The 18,603-nt window shown below is 36.1% G+C and overlaps 1 protein-coding gene across 7 annotated transcripts in view; it reads right to left on the bottom strand.

Moving 5' to 3' along the window:
• Lpar1 (lysophosphatidic acid receptor 1) overlaps positions 1-18,603 on the bottom strand; it is a 136,768-nt gene that overhangs the window by 53,490 nt on the left and 64,675 nt on the right. For 5 of the 7 annotated variants that reach the window (XM_048783220.1, XM_048783221.1, XM_048783218.1 and 2 more), the window contains exon 2: positions 14,720-14,878. In XM_048783220.1, coding sequence (XP_048639177.1) covers positions 14,720-14,764 — 45 coding nt within the window. In that variant the 5' untranslated portion in view covers positions 14,765-14,878. Of the gene's footprint in view, positions 1-8,196; positions 8,256-14,431; positions 14,603-14,719; positions 14,879-18,603 lie in introns of those variants that run through there. The other 2 variants (XM_048783222.1, XM_048783223.1) reach the window with 2 other exon arrangements.

Genomic DNA, 18,603 nt, shown 5'->3' with positions numbered 1-18,603 from the left:
TAAAAACTATGGTTTTTTTCTATTTATTTAAACTTATACAGTTAAGGATAATGAAGTAAAAAGTAAAAAAAAAAATATATCATTTTGAGCCATAATATGCTAAGATATTTAAAACTGGTGATTTTCCCCAATGGGATTTCAGGTTCTAAATCAGCAGACAACATGTGACTCAGTTCTACCCATTCTTGTTCTCTCATAAACTGAGTGCTGAGCTGGGTACAGTGGTGCACACCTGTAATCCCAGAGGCTTGGGAGGCTGTGGCAGGAGGATCACAAGTTCAAAGCCAGCCTCAACAACTTATCAAGGCCCTAAGTAACTCAATGAGACCCTACCTCCAGATAAAATATAAAAAAAGGGCTGGGGATGTGGTTCAGTGGTTAAGCGCCCCTTCAATCCCTGGTACAAGAAAAAAGTAAGAAAGAAAGAAACTGAGTCCTGACACCATAAATACTAGACTATATTATAGTGATAAAACATTATTTTTTGAAATTCAATTTTATCTTCTGTGAAATGAGGAAAACAGACTAAGTGATATATAAAGTCTATTTTAGATTTAAAATTCTATACAAAGAGGATTCTGGGTAAGAACTCTGCATTTCATGAAAATTACCAACTGAATACTCAAGGAACAGAAAAATGTACTAGGAATTAAAATCTTGTCTGGGGATATAGCTAAGCAGTAGAATGCTTGCCTCAGATGCACATGTACCTGGGTTTGATACCCAGCACCTCCCACTATAGCAGACTTATGGAAGAAGAAGAGAGGGGAAAAAAGAAAGATTAAATTATAGAATATTTATGATTTGTATTCTTAATGTGCTTTCTTAGGGTACTAGAATTAAAAATAAAATTAGTCATATTGAGATAACAAAAATCCCAGTAAAAACTACATGGAGATTGAATTACTTTCATATTGCCACTATAATAAAATGCTATACACTTAGCAGCTGAACATACAAATTTATTCTTATAGTTCTGGACATCAGAAGTAAAAAGTGGAATCAAACCAGGGTGCTGGCAAGGCTATGTTCCTTTTCAGGGGCTCTACAGAAGACTCTTTTCTTATGTCTACAGACTGCCCTCATTCCTTGGTTTATGACCCCTTCTACCATCAGAAGCCAGTAATTCCAGTCAAGTCTTTCTCTCAGCGCATCACTCTTGTATGGACTCTGCTGCCTCACTCTTCCATTCTTAAGAAACACTGTGATTACACTAATCCCACTTGGATAATCCAGGCTGATCTCCCCTTCTCAAAACTCTTAACAGAATCACATGTGAAAAGTCCCCTTGGCCATGTAAGGTTCTGAGGATTAAGTAATGAATATCTTTGAAAGTCATCATTGTGCCTACACGAACAAATTGAAAAACAATTTCTGAATTAAAAACAGCAACACAGGCAATAACATATAAAAATTCCAGAAAATGGAAATGGCAGATAGAAGACTTAATAAATTCACCTAGCACTCAGAAAAGAGGGTCAGAGATGATAAGAACATAGGAAAAACTTGAGTCCTACTGGGAATCCAAGAAAGACTAAAGCAGAGCTGAAGAAACACAGCTCCAAATAAAGAGAAGTTATTGCTTAAGGAAAAAGACTTCAGCTTCCTGGTTTAAGTTTATATAAATTACAAAACAAAGTTAATTAAAAACAATTAAAATATAGCTTGATATGATTTTGGAATCTCAGGGTAAAAAAATATTAGGAGTATAGAGAAACAATTAAATAGAATACAACTGAATCACATATGTAAGAGAGAGAACAGAACAACTATAAGCTTTTGATATAGAATTCCTAAGGACAGGACCCACACAATCAGATTCTCTACTTTGTGGAGAAAATGTCTGAGATCCGGAAGGCCCCACATTCATCTACCCTGATGTTTTCACATGAGGACAAAAAGAACAGTACCAGACATGCAGAGTGCAGAAAATAACATCATATGTGTTTAGCTCCTAAGGAAAATACCCATAAAAATAAGTCATGAGAAAAGTAAAGAAAAAACCAAAACAACAAAAGCACATGTGCAATAGAGCAAAAACACTGGCAGCAAGCATGGAAACCTACAAGGCATATGACTGTTTTCACATGACTATAAAACAGATATCCACAATAATCCTTAAAAGAAATTATACCTATAAAAATATTAATAATAATCTGGGACCAAAAAAATCACTAAAGATACTAATAAGATCTTGAACTCAGGGAGCAGAATGTAAATATATGTAAATTTCTTTTATTACTGGGTAAACAAGCAAAATATATTAAACTGTGACAATTTTCAAAATAAATTTAAAATATGCTGATTCAAAACCCACTAAATTAAATAATAAAGTAGGGTGACTTTTCATATTACTGGAGAAAAACAGAATACAAAAGGGAGAAAGGATGAACAATGTGTAAAATGGCAAATTTGTATCGTTTATCTAGTTAAGATCAGAAATGGTAGGATATGTCAAAATACATTCTACTGTTATATATAACTAAAAAAGAAAAATTTTTAAAAGTTAAAAGATTAGAAATGATTTTCTTTTTCTCTTTAGAAAAGCAATGTTTATTATAAAAAATTTAGGGGAAAACAAAAATATATTCAGATAAAACACAGTAAATATTTTTTTAAAAGATTACTCTAAAATTCAACTTACTACAGTTAGAAATTTCTGCTATAAGAAGTTATCAAATTTTGCCCTGCCCAAGAAACAAAAATACAGATAAGATAGAAAATTAAATTGTCTTTCATGGCAAAAAATCCACAATGGAGCCCTGTTCGTCCTCTAATCACTACATCTCAGGATGACTGGGGGCAGGGCTCAAGGGCTGCTCTACAGAGAAGAGAGTTCCAAATCTAAGAAGTCTACCTCATCCTATCTGTGAGGGAAGTCATAACAATTCTGCCAAACCTAAATTCTGAAGGGGCATACAGGCTATTCATCCTCATTGTGCACTTCATTTATTCATTCACACATTCACAAGCATTCACAGAATACCAAGTATTCTGTGATACCATGGACTGCATGATGCCTGCCTTTAAGGGACACCAAAATGATACACCTGACTGTAGTAGAGCCACTCTCAGTTCATCTGATGCACTTTCTAATCTCCTGCAAGACAATGACATGTTCATTAACCAAGAGGAAAAGGGAACACCTGGCATAAATTCACAGACTAGTAATTATACCTATGTGAGTTAGTAAGTATTCAGGTAAGAATATAAATACGTACTCTACTGACATACTCTTCTTAAAAGAGAGGTTTTAATCTATCCTGGAGAAAGAAACAGAAACAAGGTATAAATCAGGCCAACACTGTTCCCTCTTCTGATAAAGCATAACAATGACATGGGTGAGGACCTGATATATGGCTTCTGCTAACCAGGTCTCTTCCAGATTTTGATGCCCACCAGTTAACTTGGTCTTCATCAAGTTCCATAACTCCTCTGAGATCTCACTCTCTATAAAGGCTCTCTAAAACCTTTTCAATTCTAGTTCTTAAATGCAAAATAATCAGACCTTGACATACTTCCTCCCCCTATAAAGATTAGAAAAGTAGCACAGAATTTATTCAAATACCATTAAATTTACAGATAAGAAAAATATTTCTCATCTTCTTAGAGTCTCCAGTTAGAAACAAGCAAACAAAAAATTATGATTTCCCACTAAAAGTAGAAGAGAGGCCCAAAACAATACTGATAAACTCCAAAAGGTATTAAACCTAGACTCCTTACAATTGCTGAAGAATATGCAAATTTTAAAAAGCTTATCCGAAAAAGTACATCAAGTATCACTTATAAAGCAACAAAGAACCTCAGTATAACATATAAATATGCATAAAGCAACTATGGAAAATATAGCAATTGTAGGTCAATGAAAATGCTTTTTCTCTGTCATAGCCTTTGTCCACCAGGCTAAGAACAGGTGGTCATCATCATCATCATCACACTTTCCAAATTTCCAGAGAATTCTGTGTTGTCCCCAAGAGGAAGAATGGTAAAAATCACTAAAAACCCTACAATTTGCTCGATACAATATAAAAAATAGACTTTTAGATACATCACTGAGCTAAAAGAAAACTGCAAACCATGTGATAGGCTGCCCTAGTAGCAGATTATCAAAGACTCTAGGGACAAGATTTTAAACACTACTAGGAAACAGAAACCCTTGGCCTTGACTGAGGCAATGAATTAGAAGTGATATCCACCCATAAAGCTAGAGCTCTTAAAGATATCCACATCAAGAGAAGGGTATACCAGGAAAAATCAATAATCTACCCTTTTGCACTTCGGAGAAAAGGGAACAGATCAGTTTTAATTTAGCCTCCAAATTAGAAAATAAGTAAAATAAAAAGAGTCTCTTAAGAAATCATGACCTCAAACATATAAATCACAAAAGCTTGTTATGGAAAATTAGACTCAATTCTGAGATCTCAACAAGAGGAGAAATTAATACAAACCATGGTCCTGAATTCATGATATTCCCATAACCCTTCCTCGTCTATGTGCCTAGCCCTCACAGTGTAGCCATGCAGGATTCTCTCAAGTTAGACTCACTGATCATGAACTCATCATTCCAAAAGAATAACAGCACAGGAGGGAAACCATGAGCATTCGCAGAAGAATCAGAACAGGTCCCAGGAGTGTCAGATAATGAATGAACCCAAACTGAGCTGAACAGATTGTGGCCCCCCTTTTCCACTACTGCAGGTTCAAGAGTTATACTTTCCATTCATATTCCTTAATAGGTGAATATGCACACTTGGTTTAAAGTCTAAAGGTATTCTCTTCCCTTAATGTGCTTTCACTCCAATGCCTTCACTCCCATCTTAAATGTCTCTGTAAGCTTATTTGGTTACCTTTGTAAGAAACCAACATAACCATGTTACGAGAGAGAGAGAGAGAGAGAGAGAGAGAGAGAGAGAGAGAGAGAGAGAGAAAGAAATCACCAGTCAATCTTATTTAAGAATGTAAATGACAGCTCCTAAATAAAATGCAAGTAAATTGAATCCAGCAATGTGTATAGATGTAGATATGTAGATAACCTAGAGATATGTAGATAACCATAGGGTATGTATATGTTAAGTAGAGTTTATTCCAGAATCCAAAGATAATTTAACATTTAAAAATGTGCTAATATAATTAACCATTTCAAAAAATTTAAGGAGAGGAAGAAAGTCATTTGTCATAAGACATGGAAAACATGTTTTATAACTTTTTTGGGGTGTGGGGTACCAGGGATTGAACTCAGGGGCATTCAACAACCAAGTTATATACTCCGGTCCTATTTTTTGTGTGTATATTTTGTTTAGAGACAAGGTTTCATTGAGTTGCTTAGCACCTCGCCATTGCTAAAGCTGGCTCTTGCCTCAGCCTCCCAAGCCATTGGGATTACAGGCATGTACCACTATGCCTGGCTATAACTTTTAACATAATTTTTTAAATAACTTTCATGATAGTTTGGCAATTTAGACTTAGAAAAGAATTAATTTCCTTTAAAAAAAGGTGGCTACCAAACACGTATAGTAAATTGTCAAATTTCATGGAAACATTCCCTTTTAAAACAAAAACAAAACAAAGTTAACTCAAGTGCTTTTACATGCACTAGTGGTTTTGTTAGGCCAGTAAAATAAGGGGGAAAAAGAGGAAAGGACAGGGCATCACAGAAAGTTAAATACAAACTACAGTGAGATCCAATTTATTTCCTTGGGGTTGGCAGAAGTTAACAACTCTGAAAAAATCAAGAGTTGGCAAGGACAGTCATACAGTGCTGGTGAAAGTATAACAGTACAATAGCTTTGAAAAATAGTTTGGTGAAACCACTAAAACTGGACATGTTCATACACTAGCTTGAAAATTCTAACCCTGGCTAGAGTATAATCACATATGTGCCTAAAGAGAACAAAAAGAATTTTATTTACCAAAAGGCAGTTAAGCAAAGTGGGTATAATACATACTAGTGACTAAAGCAATTTCACAAGTATACCTGCAGTATACTATCCTTATGACTGGGAAAAATTTGCAGAGATCTACAACAGATATTTTATATTTTTCTCACATAGTTATATATCTACAATCAAATGTGAAGAGAATGATAGATATTAAGTTTTCTGGGCAAAGGGGTGGTAAACAGTTGGAAAGGAATATCAGGCACTTCAACTTTGTAATTATTCATTTGTTTTATTTACTAAAGTCCAAAAAATTATGAAGAAGTTAAATCAAAATAAAAGCTGTGTAATGAATATATTATGGTATTATAATTCTACATGTTTCATTGTGTTTAATGTATTTTATTTTTTTAAAAATCTAGTTCAGTCTGAGCCATTCAAAAAGAGGGGAAGGAAGGAGAGAGCATGTAAAATTCCTCTAAAATGAAGGGAAAAATGTTACCCTCTTTTAAGATGGAGGATCCATCACTCTATTACTGTGACATGTGTCCTTTTGAAAAATTTAAATCAAAACCCAAAGGACTTAAACCTTCACAAACCAAATATCATCTCTAAAGTGCATTCACTCTTGAACTAAAAGATCAAAATGATTTTGCAGTTTGTCCTGTGAGAAAAATGAAACATTATTTCCCTCTAGTCCATTCTGTGTACAGGCTAATAACAGAATGTATATTTCTTTATCAACTTGTTCCATTTTGATTTTAAAAGACAGGGTTATATGCTTCTTTTCAGTGTTTAACATCTTCTACTACATTACCTTATTGTGCTCTTTTATTACAACATTGTGTGTCTCTATAAACTATACTTTTTTTTTCTGTGGTTAGGTTAGAGAAAACCATAAAATATGCAATAAAAAAAGCAGCATGTAATATTTAAAATAGAATTAGCCTCCTCTTTGTCCAAACCTTTTAAAAAAATTCAGGCAAAAAGTACATATAAGAATTCTGCTTAAATGTATATTCCTAAAGCATCAGTTGAAACAGTAAAATATAATGGTGTAACAGATGACTATAATCTTCATATTTTATGTTCCCTATCATTTGCCACCTTATTTTTTCTGCCTTTTCTTTCTCCACTGCCACAGGATTGACTTCCCATGTACAGGGTTTTGTTTTTGTTTTTGTTTTTATACCAGGGATGCCCAACCACTGAGTCACATCTACAGCCCTTTTTAAATTTTTTATTTTGAGACAGGGTGTCACTAAGTTTCTTAGGACCTTGCCAAGTTGCTGAGACTGGCTTTGAATTTGTGATCCTCTTGTCTCAGCTTCCCAAGCCTCTGGGATTACAGGTGTGCGCAACAGTACCTGGCCCATGTACAGGTTTGATGGTCCTAGTGTTCCAAGCTACTCTTGAAAGAGACAGTGGGCTGAGCAGCAGCTGAGTCTCTCTGCAAGGACATGTCTCACAGAGGTGGAATTTACACCTATCCATGTCATCTCTACACAACCCAGCATGTCTGCAAAAGGTAAACCCTGAACTATGACCCGAGCGACTGGGCCATTGGTTGGAATGCTTGCTGGGTCCTGCCCTCCATTATTTTGCCAGGTTGTTCTGTAACCTAATCAACCACAATTAAGATAATGCTAAGTAGAGTTCTAGAGTATGCAAAGCCCTCAGAGTTAAGGCTCATACCTGAATCCAATCTTCCTCCCAAGCCTGAACTAAGACTACAAAAACTCCCTGTGCTGGCTGGTGGAGGTTCACTTAAGTAAAATATGTTTTGAAATCACCTGCTGGACATTCTGACTTTGAAATCAGGAAGCCACCTAGTTCAACAACAACCACATCCTACTCTTCTTTCTGCAGGATTTGATCTTTAGCTAAAAGTTGTCTAAATCTTTGAAAGTTGCTTTATTGCCACAGCCTTTTCTAATGCTAAGCAGTATATATCAACACACTTTCACTTCTATTCAGCCTGAGCCTGCTTGAACAATCATTTATGAAAAGGGAAGGTTTAACTAAGGACAGTGCTTAAGTGACTTTATACAATTAGCAAAAGGCAGTACCAACACACAGAAAATATAGGCTGAGGTTTTTTTTTTTTTTTTTTTCCATGACAGTTTTATTACAGCAAGTTACAGATCTTGAATTTTTTTATTTTTATTTATTATTTATGTGTCTGTATTTTTTTTGGGGGGGGGCGGGCAGTGCTAGGGATCTGACCCAGGGCATCTCTCATGCTGAGCAAGCACTCTATTACTGAGCTACACCACTGGACTCTTAGGATTATGGTAAAAATAGCAGGCCATTGTCCTACCTTTATGTTTATTCATGGCAAATCTGCAAGAAAAGTTCAAATAAAAGTATCTGGTGAACCTAGGAGTGTGAAAAGAATAACAGACAAAACACAAATATGAGCAGTAAGAAGGAAAATACCATACACTTTGAGGTGTAACTCTATTAATCATTAAATATTAAGCCAATTAAAAAATGTAGTAGAAAGAAAAATCTACAAACAAGAAAGCTATCATTGTGATTTACCCTAGGTTATCCTGTACATTTTATCTTATGAAAAGAAAATTTAAATGTGCTCTCAGATTCCAAAGGAAGATATCCTCTCTAACTTTATCTGAGTTTATAAACAAAGAAGGGGCATAAATGAATTTAAATGGCAATATGAGAACAAATCTAATTCCTAATAGAAACATGGTTCAAGTTGGAGTAAGTCAGAAATCTCAATGTTTATCTCCATATGCATTTATTCCTGGCAATACATTGGAGTTTTCTGTAGAGTGTTTATCCTTTGATGGATCTTCTGGCATAACACATATGCACATTATATACACAGACCATATGTAGCAGGAACAACTTTCTCTCTGTAAAGAACTCTCAGAATAATCAGTAGGAAAATGGAAAGAACTAGCATACCTGGTATCTATTAAAGGGGTTGATACTATACAAAACACTGAGCAGATGTTTTGTCATTTAAATTTGTGAGCACAGTACACATTATTTTAATTCCATTATTTTATTTTTTATTAAAAAAAATAAAGCTAAAAGAGATACTTATATTGAAAGGCCTTTTAGCTACAATGGCCTCACTTTGAATCAAAATCTGTTTCTAAGCCTATGCATTCTCTTTCTCAATTGCATGTTAGGGTGTCAGACCACACTATGTCTTTGTAATGTGTCACCAGAAATTTCATATAGCAATTAACTCATACTGCATTAGTTCTTCATGCTATCATTCATGCATTAGTCTAAAAGAAAGCACTATCAGAAGATATCCATAATTCCTTATGTTAGAGATACAGAACTTAGTAACTGCAACCACTGTAATAGTTTATTTATATTAGAATCTTCTGTGTATGTCTCAATTTTATATTCAATAGTGACATAGTCTAATTATCAATATAATCTTCTTTATTTAGAAAATAAAGTAGAAAAATGGAATTATATTCTTAAACCTTATAAGACATTAAATGCTTTTGTGCAGATAAGTAAACTGATCTCATCAATGTTTTTGAACACACTAACTGCAAAAATGCTTTTCAGAGAAGCAAGTAGAGAAATCTGAATACAAACTGAGTACAAAAGTGACAGTAAAGGGTTTTTAATTTTGTTTAATGTGACGATTGTATTGTAATTATGCAAACAAATTATTTCCTAGAGATGAATACTGATATGTGAGGGTTGTGATGAGATGACATGCTACCAGGATTTACTTTAAAATGCTTCTCACACTCCCACCCCCAAAAAGGGGAGCAAGTAAAACACTATGGCAAAATGCTAGTAACTATTCAGTCTAGATGGTGGCTATATTGAGAGTCACAGTATGATTCTTCATTTTTGTGAATGTTTGAAAGTTCTAAGAAAAACATGCAAAAATCTTTTAACTTCTAAAAAATGCAACTCATTTAATGTGTAATTCAGTTGTTTTAATCCAAAATACTCACTCTCTAATAACACAAATAAAACCTTCTAAAATATATATGTTGTAAATACAATGGAATTTTGGAGAATCTATAGGTATCAATGTTCAAAAACACTTGTCTTCCAACAGACAACATGCAGAGAGACCAGCCACCTTTTATTGGAATATTGAAGAAGAATTAAAGAAATACTTCAACTGAAAGCTACCAGAAAACACTTGAAAAGATCAAAATATATTTATGTCCTTGGCTAAAAACCAAAACAGTCCCTCAGCACATGAGAGACAGAATGAAACACCTTGTAAAATGCTGAAGGAACAGATTCCTTCCTTGCTGAAATCACAGGTGTGGGAGTTAAATACCTTGTTCTCAGACACCTATTCTGCCTCTATTACCAGCCTTGGATTTGAACAAAGCCAAATCACACACTCAGATATTAAACTACTGACCCCTCCATTAAAATGAAAACAGCCTGCTACAAGTGGCACACACACATAATCCCAGCTATTCAAGAGACTGAGGAAGATTGAAAGTTTGAGGCCAGCCTCAACCTCAGTGAGACTCTATCTCAAATTTAAAAATAAAAAGGGACGGGGTTAGAGGTCAGTTGGTAGAGCACCCCCATTCAATCCCAAGTAGTACCACCAAAAAAATTTTTTTTTAATTTTTTTAATCTAAATTCTACTTATTCTAGCCACAGCAACCTGATCAACCACAATTAAGGGAATGCTTAACAGAGTTCTAGAAAGAGAACATGGCTACTGAGAGTGGCAACTTAAGTTTTTCAGTTTCCTATCCCATCCCATCCCCTCAATGACCCCAAGACATGAACACATTAACTTCACCTAGTGATGAACAGGTTTCCTGCCTGCAAACACATCCTTGGAGCTTCCTGTGGATAAGGAAGCTCTTTATCAGCTCAGTGTTTGGAAGAGCAGAACTGTAAGTCAGCAACATCCTGAGGCTTCTAGTCTAGTTTCGCCCTAGGATTCACCTAGCTTTGTAAGGTGCTTTCACAGCAGGAGTAAACCAAAATCCGGCTTGCAGCAGCAAAGCAGAGAATACAAACTTGTCCCACTTCAAAGCACAAGGCCTATCTTTCACTAACTGCATAGCAATCCCAGCAGGGGTGACAATGAAAGCTTTCTTCCCTATTATTGTTTGAAACAATTACAGGCTATTGGTTCATATTAATTAGTTTATGTCTAGTATTAGGCAGCCTTAACTAGAAAAATGTTTTTGTTACCAAATGATTGGAGAAACAAACAAAATCAAAAGCTTTTTCTTTTTTATTTTTTTTAATTGTTGCTTTTACCTTGGAAAAGTATTCACACTTGAATGTGAGTGTATCTTTACATAGGTCCCTGAATTCACTCTAAAAGAGTGTATAAGTGCACATGCCGGACAATAGCAGGCTAAGATGTCTAAATGAACTTCTCATTACTTGCTGTCTAAGGAGATTCTGCATTTAAATAATTTTAACTTTCTCTGAACACTGCTAATGGAAGAGAAGACATCAGGCTTAGAGGCAAGGGCAAGCTAGCCTTGGACTACGATTTGTACAAATTCCATTGGAAGACTAACATATAATTGGGCTCATAAATAATCAGAGGATCCTGGAACAAGTGACCCAATGGCCTTCATCTCCCCTAAGCCACCTCTCCTTGTGACCTAATGTCCCAGCTTATTGCTGACTCCTTCAAAATCGGAAGTTCCCAACATGTGGCAACAATAATGAGACAACAACCATGGTTGACATTGATAGAGAATTTGTTCAGCAGAAATGTCAAAAATCAGAGCTTGAATCCAGATCTAAGATTCCAAAGCCTGGGTAACCAGTAAACAACATAGGCTTCTTTAAGATCAATATTATATTACTTAATATAATATGCAAGGCCCTGCAAAATCTCCAGCTTTACAACCTAACTCGTGACATTTACCAGTTTCTGTAAACACTCCATCCTGGCTAATTTCAAGCTACCAGTATAAAGAAAAACTGGCTCACAAAATTCTTAAAAACGTAACAATTGGCCTTTGTGGAGTAGCAGGGGTGGTTCTAGGGACATCACTGTTTACAACCCCATGCCCTACTATACTGTGAGCACCTGAACCAAATTCTAAGTAATGCACCCGGTCTCACCTTGGGACATTTGACATCTGCACCTGCTCTTTCTTTCTCTTACTAAAATAATACACTCTTTCATTAGCTCCCTTCAAGAAGTCTTGCCTGATACTTTGAGTCCTTATTTTCTGGGTATTCTGCTTTACTCCTGAAACATCTCTACTTCCTGTCTCATGGCACTTGTGACACAGGGTTGTAATATTTTGTTCCCTAATCTGTGCATCTTCTACTATGTTTCTAAACTCCAGCAGGACAAAAGCCTTATTTATCTTATCTACACTTGTATCCCCAGCCCTGTAGAGCTTGCTAAACAGGAACAGTTGCTAATATCACGGGCAGAGGTGCCAGAAACTATTCTAAGTTTTATACATGTTTTCTGAGATCATCTTTAAAACAACTCTCTGAGGATGGCTCCATTACTGCTCTGCCCATTTTGTATATGAGCATATGGAGGAACCTTCAAGGGGTGAGCATCTTTCCCCGTGACTCGGTCAGTAAATGCTGGAGGCAGGATATTAACCCAGACAGTGTGACTAGAGGGCCATGTGCATCCTTCAAGAAGTCAGCGTTTTTTGACCATTTTTCTTTTCATTAGTGATCCTCTAGGAAAAAAATTTAATTAAATTTAAATTCTCTTTAATGGGAAATTAAATACTAAACAGCATTTTGCTGGGTAGCGTTAAGCTTTGGAGGAATTTTTCATCTCCCAAGATCCAAATTTGGCCCTCTTGGGGGCAATATCATTCTATTGGAAATGTATGTGCTGAACTTTTCACTTTGGATTTAAATTTATGTACCATATGTTGGTCTCTAAAAACACATCATTTTACAGTTTTAATGATATCTTCCTATAAGAATTATTTGCATCTTTCTCTGCCCCCCATAAGGTTCCATAGGGCAATATAGCTGTGTTGATAGCCTCATTTTTTAACTAGAACATAGTATTTCAATCATATTTACATACCTGAATTTATTAAGTCCTTCCACTATTGAATATTCAGAAAGTTTTATACTTCTTGGTTTTTAACCAATTCTTTGATGAATATCTTTATGCATTCTTGCTTGATCTCACATGTGAGAGTTTTTATAGGGATGTGCAAAGGTATATAATTTTTATATCTATTGTCAAATTACCACCCTCCACCCCCAAGTGACTGCACCAACTAATCTTCCCACAGAAAATTTATGAATACACATTTCCCCATGTGTTTATATTAAATATGGCCTTTTTATGCCTTGGGTGGTGTTAAACATTCTAATTAAATGAGTCATTTGAAAGTATTTATATTACTCATCAGTAGTTTGTGTAACATGAAACGTGTGTGTGTAGACAGGTTGATGCTGTTGGAAATGCTGACAAATGGCAGGGACACTGGCATGCTAAAATACCTAGACCAAGAAACTGCTCTAGGGCCTACTCACTTCACATAAGGCTAAGAACAGTCATTACCTGAGAACAGCTGCACTGGACTTTGAAATGGTGATCTTGGGTAACAGGAACTAAATCTCTCTAGCCATTCGCTAAGACTCTTAGGCACCAAAAAGACTACTGAGGGTAAAGAAAACCAAACGTGCCAGGTCAATGGATGTTGAAAGGGCAATGATCCATTTATGAGAAAGAGAAAAAGCTCATGATGGAGGTAGCATGCTAGAAATGCTAGAAAAGAATACTAAAGCTGTGAAGAACAGCAAGGACTTGAGCCACATGATAAAATCCCAGGTCTTTGCGAGGAAAACACTTAAAGTAAATGAAGTAAAAATGCCCCTTTTTCCTCTCTCCCTCTTTTCACTCTTCTTTAAAAAGAACAGGCACCCTTACTCAAAATACATATGAATTTCAATAGTCTGCAAAACACAGAAATAAAAGTGTGTATCATCAAGATTCAAATTTCAATCCACATGGCTCTTCCTTTTTTTCTTTAACCTTGGCCTAAAAATGATTTTCATAAATGATTCAGAGTAATGCCACACTCTGAAGAGTGAAGCTTAAAAAAGAACTCATGGGAAACTATACTCACTGAGCCCCTTCCATGTACCTTACATATATTCTATCATTTAATCAGGTGAGGAACCTGAAACTGAGAAGGGCGGCATGGCTGAGGCCCTTAACCCAGAAATCCAAGGCCCAGGGATGTGAACTGAGGCGTGCTGACTCCAAGTCTATTTCCCTATTGTACCATGCTGCTGCTGAGCCTAAACGAGTTTACTAAATACTCAGAGCAGGTTATCCAATAATCCAAACAAAGACAACGTCCCTGATGTACCACTGCACTATCCTTTGGTGTACAGGAAAATTACCTTGACTACCATCCAAAAGTTTCTAGAATTGCATTTTGTTTCCAAGTTCCTACAATAGGTCAGAGCAAAATAATAATTCTAAGAGGAAGACAACAGGGCAGCATTGCAAAACTTGATCCATTCTGAGTTATTTCATTAGCACCCTTACCCCCCCCAAAAAAAAGAAAAAGAAAGGGAGAGCAGCAAAATTTACTACTCACTTGTCTTGATCTGGAGTCTGATGCCTAGAGTAACAGACATCCTAAAGCTCTGAAAACCAAGGCCCCTGCAAACAGAGGCCAGCTTACTAACATCACTTGTTCATTGTTCCAGCTGCTTCCTGAACTAAATGGCACCTCACTCACAAAAGCACCATTATCCAAGCACCCACCAAATCATAAGAGATGCACACAATCCCTATAGTTGAACGCTTCTTCTGAAACTCAATTTAAATATTCATGAAAACTATGATTAGCTCAAATCTCTGCTAGTGTGAATCACTTACTTACCTGGGGCTGTGAAATCAGAGGGGTGGAAGTAGAGGCAGCAGCCATGACAGCTCTGCAGTGGTAGGTGGTGATCAGGCCCCAGTACTACAATGCCAAACACAGAAGCCAATTCTTGTGGTCACTGATCAGATCAGGGTCATGCTAGGAGAAACTGTGAACCTAGAAAGAGACAGGAAAAGTCACAATTAGTGCAAGAGGACTGGTGCAAGGAGTGAAATACCATTGGCTACAGGAAGTAAAAATCCATACACCAAGTGCCAAATACCACAGCAAGAAACACAGGAATCCAATAGGAAAACTACAACATCTAAAAGCCATGACTTCTGTATCATTTGTCCTAGTGATATTAAGTGGATGTATTTTCATAAGTTTAAATTTAATTCTTCATAACAGCTAGAAGTTCTGGGGAGGTAGTTCCATGCTAAAGAGACGATGAGGAGGAGAAGCCATCCAGTCATTAAACAATAAACTAGAAAGAAAAAAAAAATGATCCCCATTTGAGAGCTGATAGTTTATATACAAAGGGTAAAAAGAAAAAACCATCAAGTGGTTAGACCCTACCCATTTACAGATGAAAAAATAATTGAAGCTCAGGAGAGAAGGGACCAAATAATTGAACATTTTATTTAGTTCACAGAAGAGCCAGAACTAGAGCAAAAACAACCCCAATTCCCAGTCTGGCATGAAACGTAAGAAAGTCAATGTGGTCCCTGTTTATGTTTCCTCAAACAACTTGGTCACCATGTCCAAGATTTAAGACAAGCAAGACACTCAGTGTCAAGGAATAGAGCACACACTTCCATATGTATGAGGAAGAAGAATTCCTACAGTCCTTCTGACATACTCCAGGAGAAGATGCAAAATAAGCACAAAATACAACAAAATTTTCTCTCCTTAATATGTTCACTAAGAAAACTTAGAAAGATGCTAAGTTCCCAGCAGGAGAGCATGGCCCCAGTTCTATCAAAACACTGAGATGATAGTTTCAATGTTGCAATTTAGTTCAGAAGGGGAATTTTTTTCGTCTTAAGAAATTAAGAAAATTCTTTCACTTTTTTTAAAAATTCATTTTTAGATGGTTTTCATCCCATCTAGTAATCTCCTTTTTTTTTTTTTTAGCACTCCAAAGATATTTATGGAACAACTGCAGGAAACTAGGGACATAATGAAAAAGACCTAGTCAGCTCCTGCTGTAACATATAGTTCCACTAACATGCAGGGTGATGCCTGAAATACTTCTAAACCCTAAGAGAATGATACTTTTCAAAATAGTAAAAGTAAACTGGAGTTCATATGACCCAAGTCTTCTGTAGAAGGAATAGTGAAGTTGGACAGTTAATATGAGTCCTCTGACCCCAAATCCTCTAGTGCTACTCTAGATTAGCTCAATGATACTAGGCAAGTCACAAGCTCAGAAGAGCTGCTTTTGTTAAAAATGACCTAGATTTCACAGCAACTTCTATGAACTCTTAAGTTTTATTTTATTCTGTCTTCATGTATTAATCCTTCAAGTTATAGGTCCAATCACTTTAGGTTCTAATTGTTTTGAACTGTGGAAACTTCCTATGCTCTTCTGTTAAAGTGATAATTTTTATTAAAAAGTAAATTATAAATCTCTCAAGCTATTTTAGCAGGACAATCAACACTGAATTCTATAGCTGCTCTGAGACAATACTGACATCCTTAGTCCTCCTTTTTAGAGGGAATAAAAGACCTGTTGTGTATCAGACTGTGAATTTAAATGAACAGCCCAGGAAACAGGGTATGTATACAGAAATGCCTTTCTTTATTCATGAGGCTTCCAGAGTGATAAGCCTACCCCAAGGGAATTACAAGACCCCATCATGCACTGCTTTACACTGAACATATTCTTAGAGTCAATTTGTGCTAATCCCTTTTTTGTTTCTCTTTTCTCCTCCTTAGGTATTTACACTTCACATTGCCTTGCTTTATGCTAAGATGGACAGATGGATACATAAATGTATCATGATAGCCAAAAACAAGCAAGCAAGATTCCACTCTTAAACAATCATACTGCTTGGTTTCAATTCATTTCAGTCAATCTCGGTCAATCAATATAACCTGAAGATATTTAGATACTTTCAATATTCACAGTGTAGAGAACTATCCAAAGGGCAAAACAGAGACCTGGCCTGTAACAAGGAAAGGATGTGGCCCACTAAACGAATATGTTCTATGGCATCATTGCTGACAGTCAACAAGAGAGAGACTGGGGTTCAGTGAGAGCCCATGGGTCACTGAAATCTGGAGCAGTCATAGCACGTACAGTCCAAGGCAGACACTGTTAGCTCACTTCAGAGGACACATTGAGGCTTTGAAGTGTTGTGTGACATACTTACAGCCACACAAGCAGTAATGAAGAGAGCTGAGACCTAAGCCAGGATTGACTCTAAGTCCCAGCCCCTTTCAAATACACCAACCCTCCAAGTGAATGAGAATTAAGAGATAAAAAAATGCACAGAATATCTTAAAGGAAAAACTTCAGAGAGTCCTGCAGAAGGCAGGATGGAAGTTAGATGGCCTGTGGAGTGACCCTGTGACACAGAACCCTGGGCTTCTCTCCACTATATAAAACTTTGTGCCCCTTATTTCATGTTTATTTCATGTTTCATATACTTGAGATGCCTAATCAGATTTTCAATTCATATTTTTAGAAAAAAAATAAGATGTAAAATTAACTTCTTTCCCATAAAGTATTTGAGATCTATCTAGTTTCAAGACTTTTGTTGAACTCATTAGCACATTACAAGCACTCTTTATAAAACAGTGCATAGTTACTTGACTCTGCCAAAAAGTAAGGGCTAAACAACATTAAAGATATAAACCAGTGTTCTCTTGGGAATAATGTCCTAAAATTACCACGTATCTATTTGCAAACTTATTCACAAAACTGCACAAATCATGGAAAAACGAGACATGTCCTAAGTAAAAATGCCCCTATCTAGCAGGGGAAGTTGGTTCACTTTGACATACTAGACCCTCCCACCTGACCAAAATCCCATGGTCAACTATGGAGTTGACCAAGAACTTTTAAAGAAAAATACCCTTCTTTTAACTCTTCCAAGTACTTGAATACCAGTCCCAGCTTTCTTCCAACCTGCCATCAATCTGACTACATTTCCTTTGCATGAGCTCCTAAGCTGTGTTCTAGCTACTGAAAACCACAAAGTAGTGTGGGTTTTCCCCACTGACATCAGTTTCTTCAGCTGCCCTTGGGTCATGATTTTTGTTCCTTCTTTCCTTCCCTAGTTGTCTCCATTTTCCATTAGGCATTTTTCTGATCTATATAACTCTTCTCAAAACTATAAACTACCTCTCTAATATCACTCACTTTGAAAAGATGAGCTTTGTCATCTCTTCACTGGATTATTCTTCCTTACAGTCATTGATTATGTAATATGCAATATGAATTACCCCTACAATTTAAATCATATTCATAAAATACAAACATAAAAATTCATAGAAACAGAAAGTAGAAATAGAGGTACAAGGGCTGGGAAGAGAGAAGAATGGAGCATTAGTGTTTCATAGAGAGTTTCAATTTAGGATGATGGAAATGTTCTAAAGATGGAAAGTAGTGAGGTTGTAGCTCAGTGGTAGAGCGCTTGCCTAGCACATGTGAGGCACTGAGTTCGATTCTCAACACTGCATATAAATAAACAAACAAATGAAGGTCCATCAACAACTAACTAAATAAATATATGGAAAAAATCTTTACCTTTAAAAAAATGGAAAGTAGTGATGTTTGTATAACAATGTGAATGTAATTAATTGCTACTGAATTGTACACTTAAAAATGTTCAAAAGAGGTAAGTTTTATGTTACATTCATTTTACCATTAAAATTTTTAAAAACGGGGGGGG

The sequence above is a fragment of the Marmota marmota genome, unplaced genomic scaffold, assembly GCF_001458135.2.
Source record: "Marmota marmota marmota unplaced genomic scaffold, marMar, whole genome shotgun sequence".
NCBI classification, from domain to species: Eukaryota; Metazoa; Chordata; class Mammalia; order Rodentia; family Sciuridae; genus Marmota; species Marmota marmota.
This window is presented reverse-complemented; position numbering and strand designations above follow the sequence as displayed.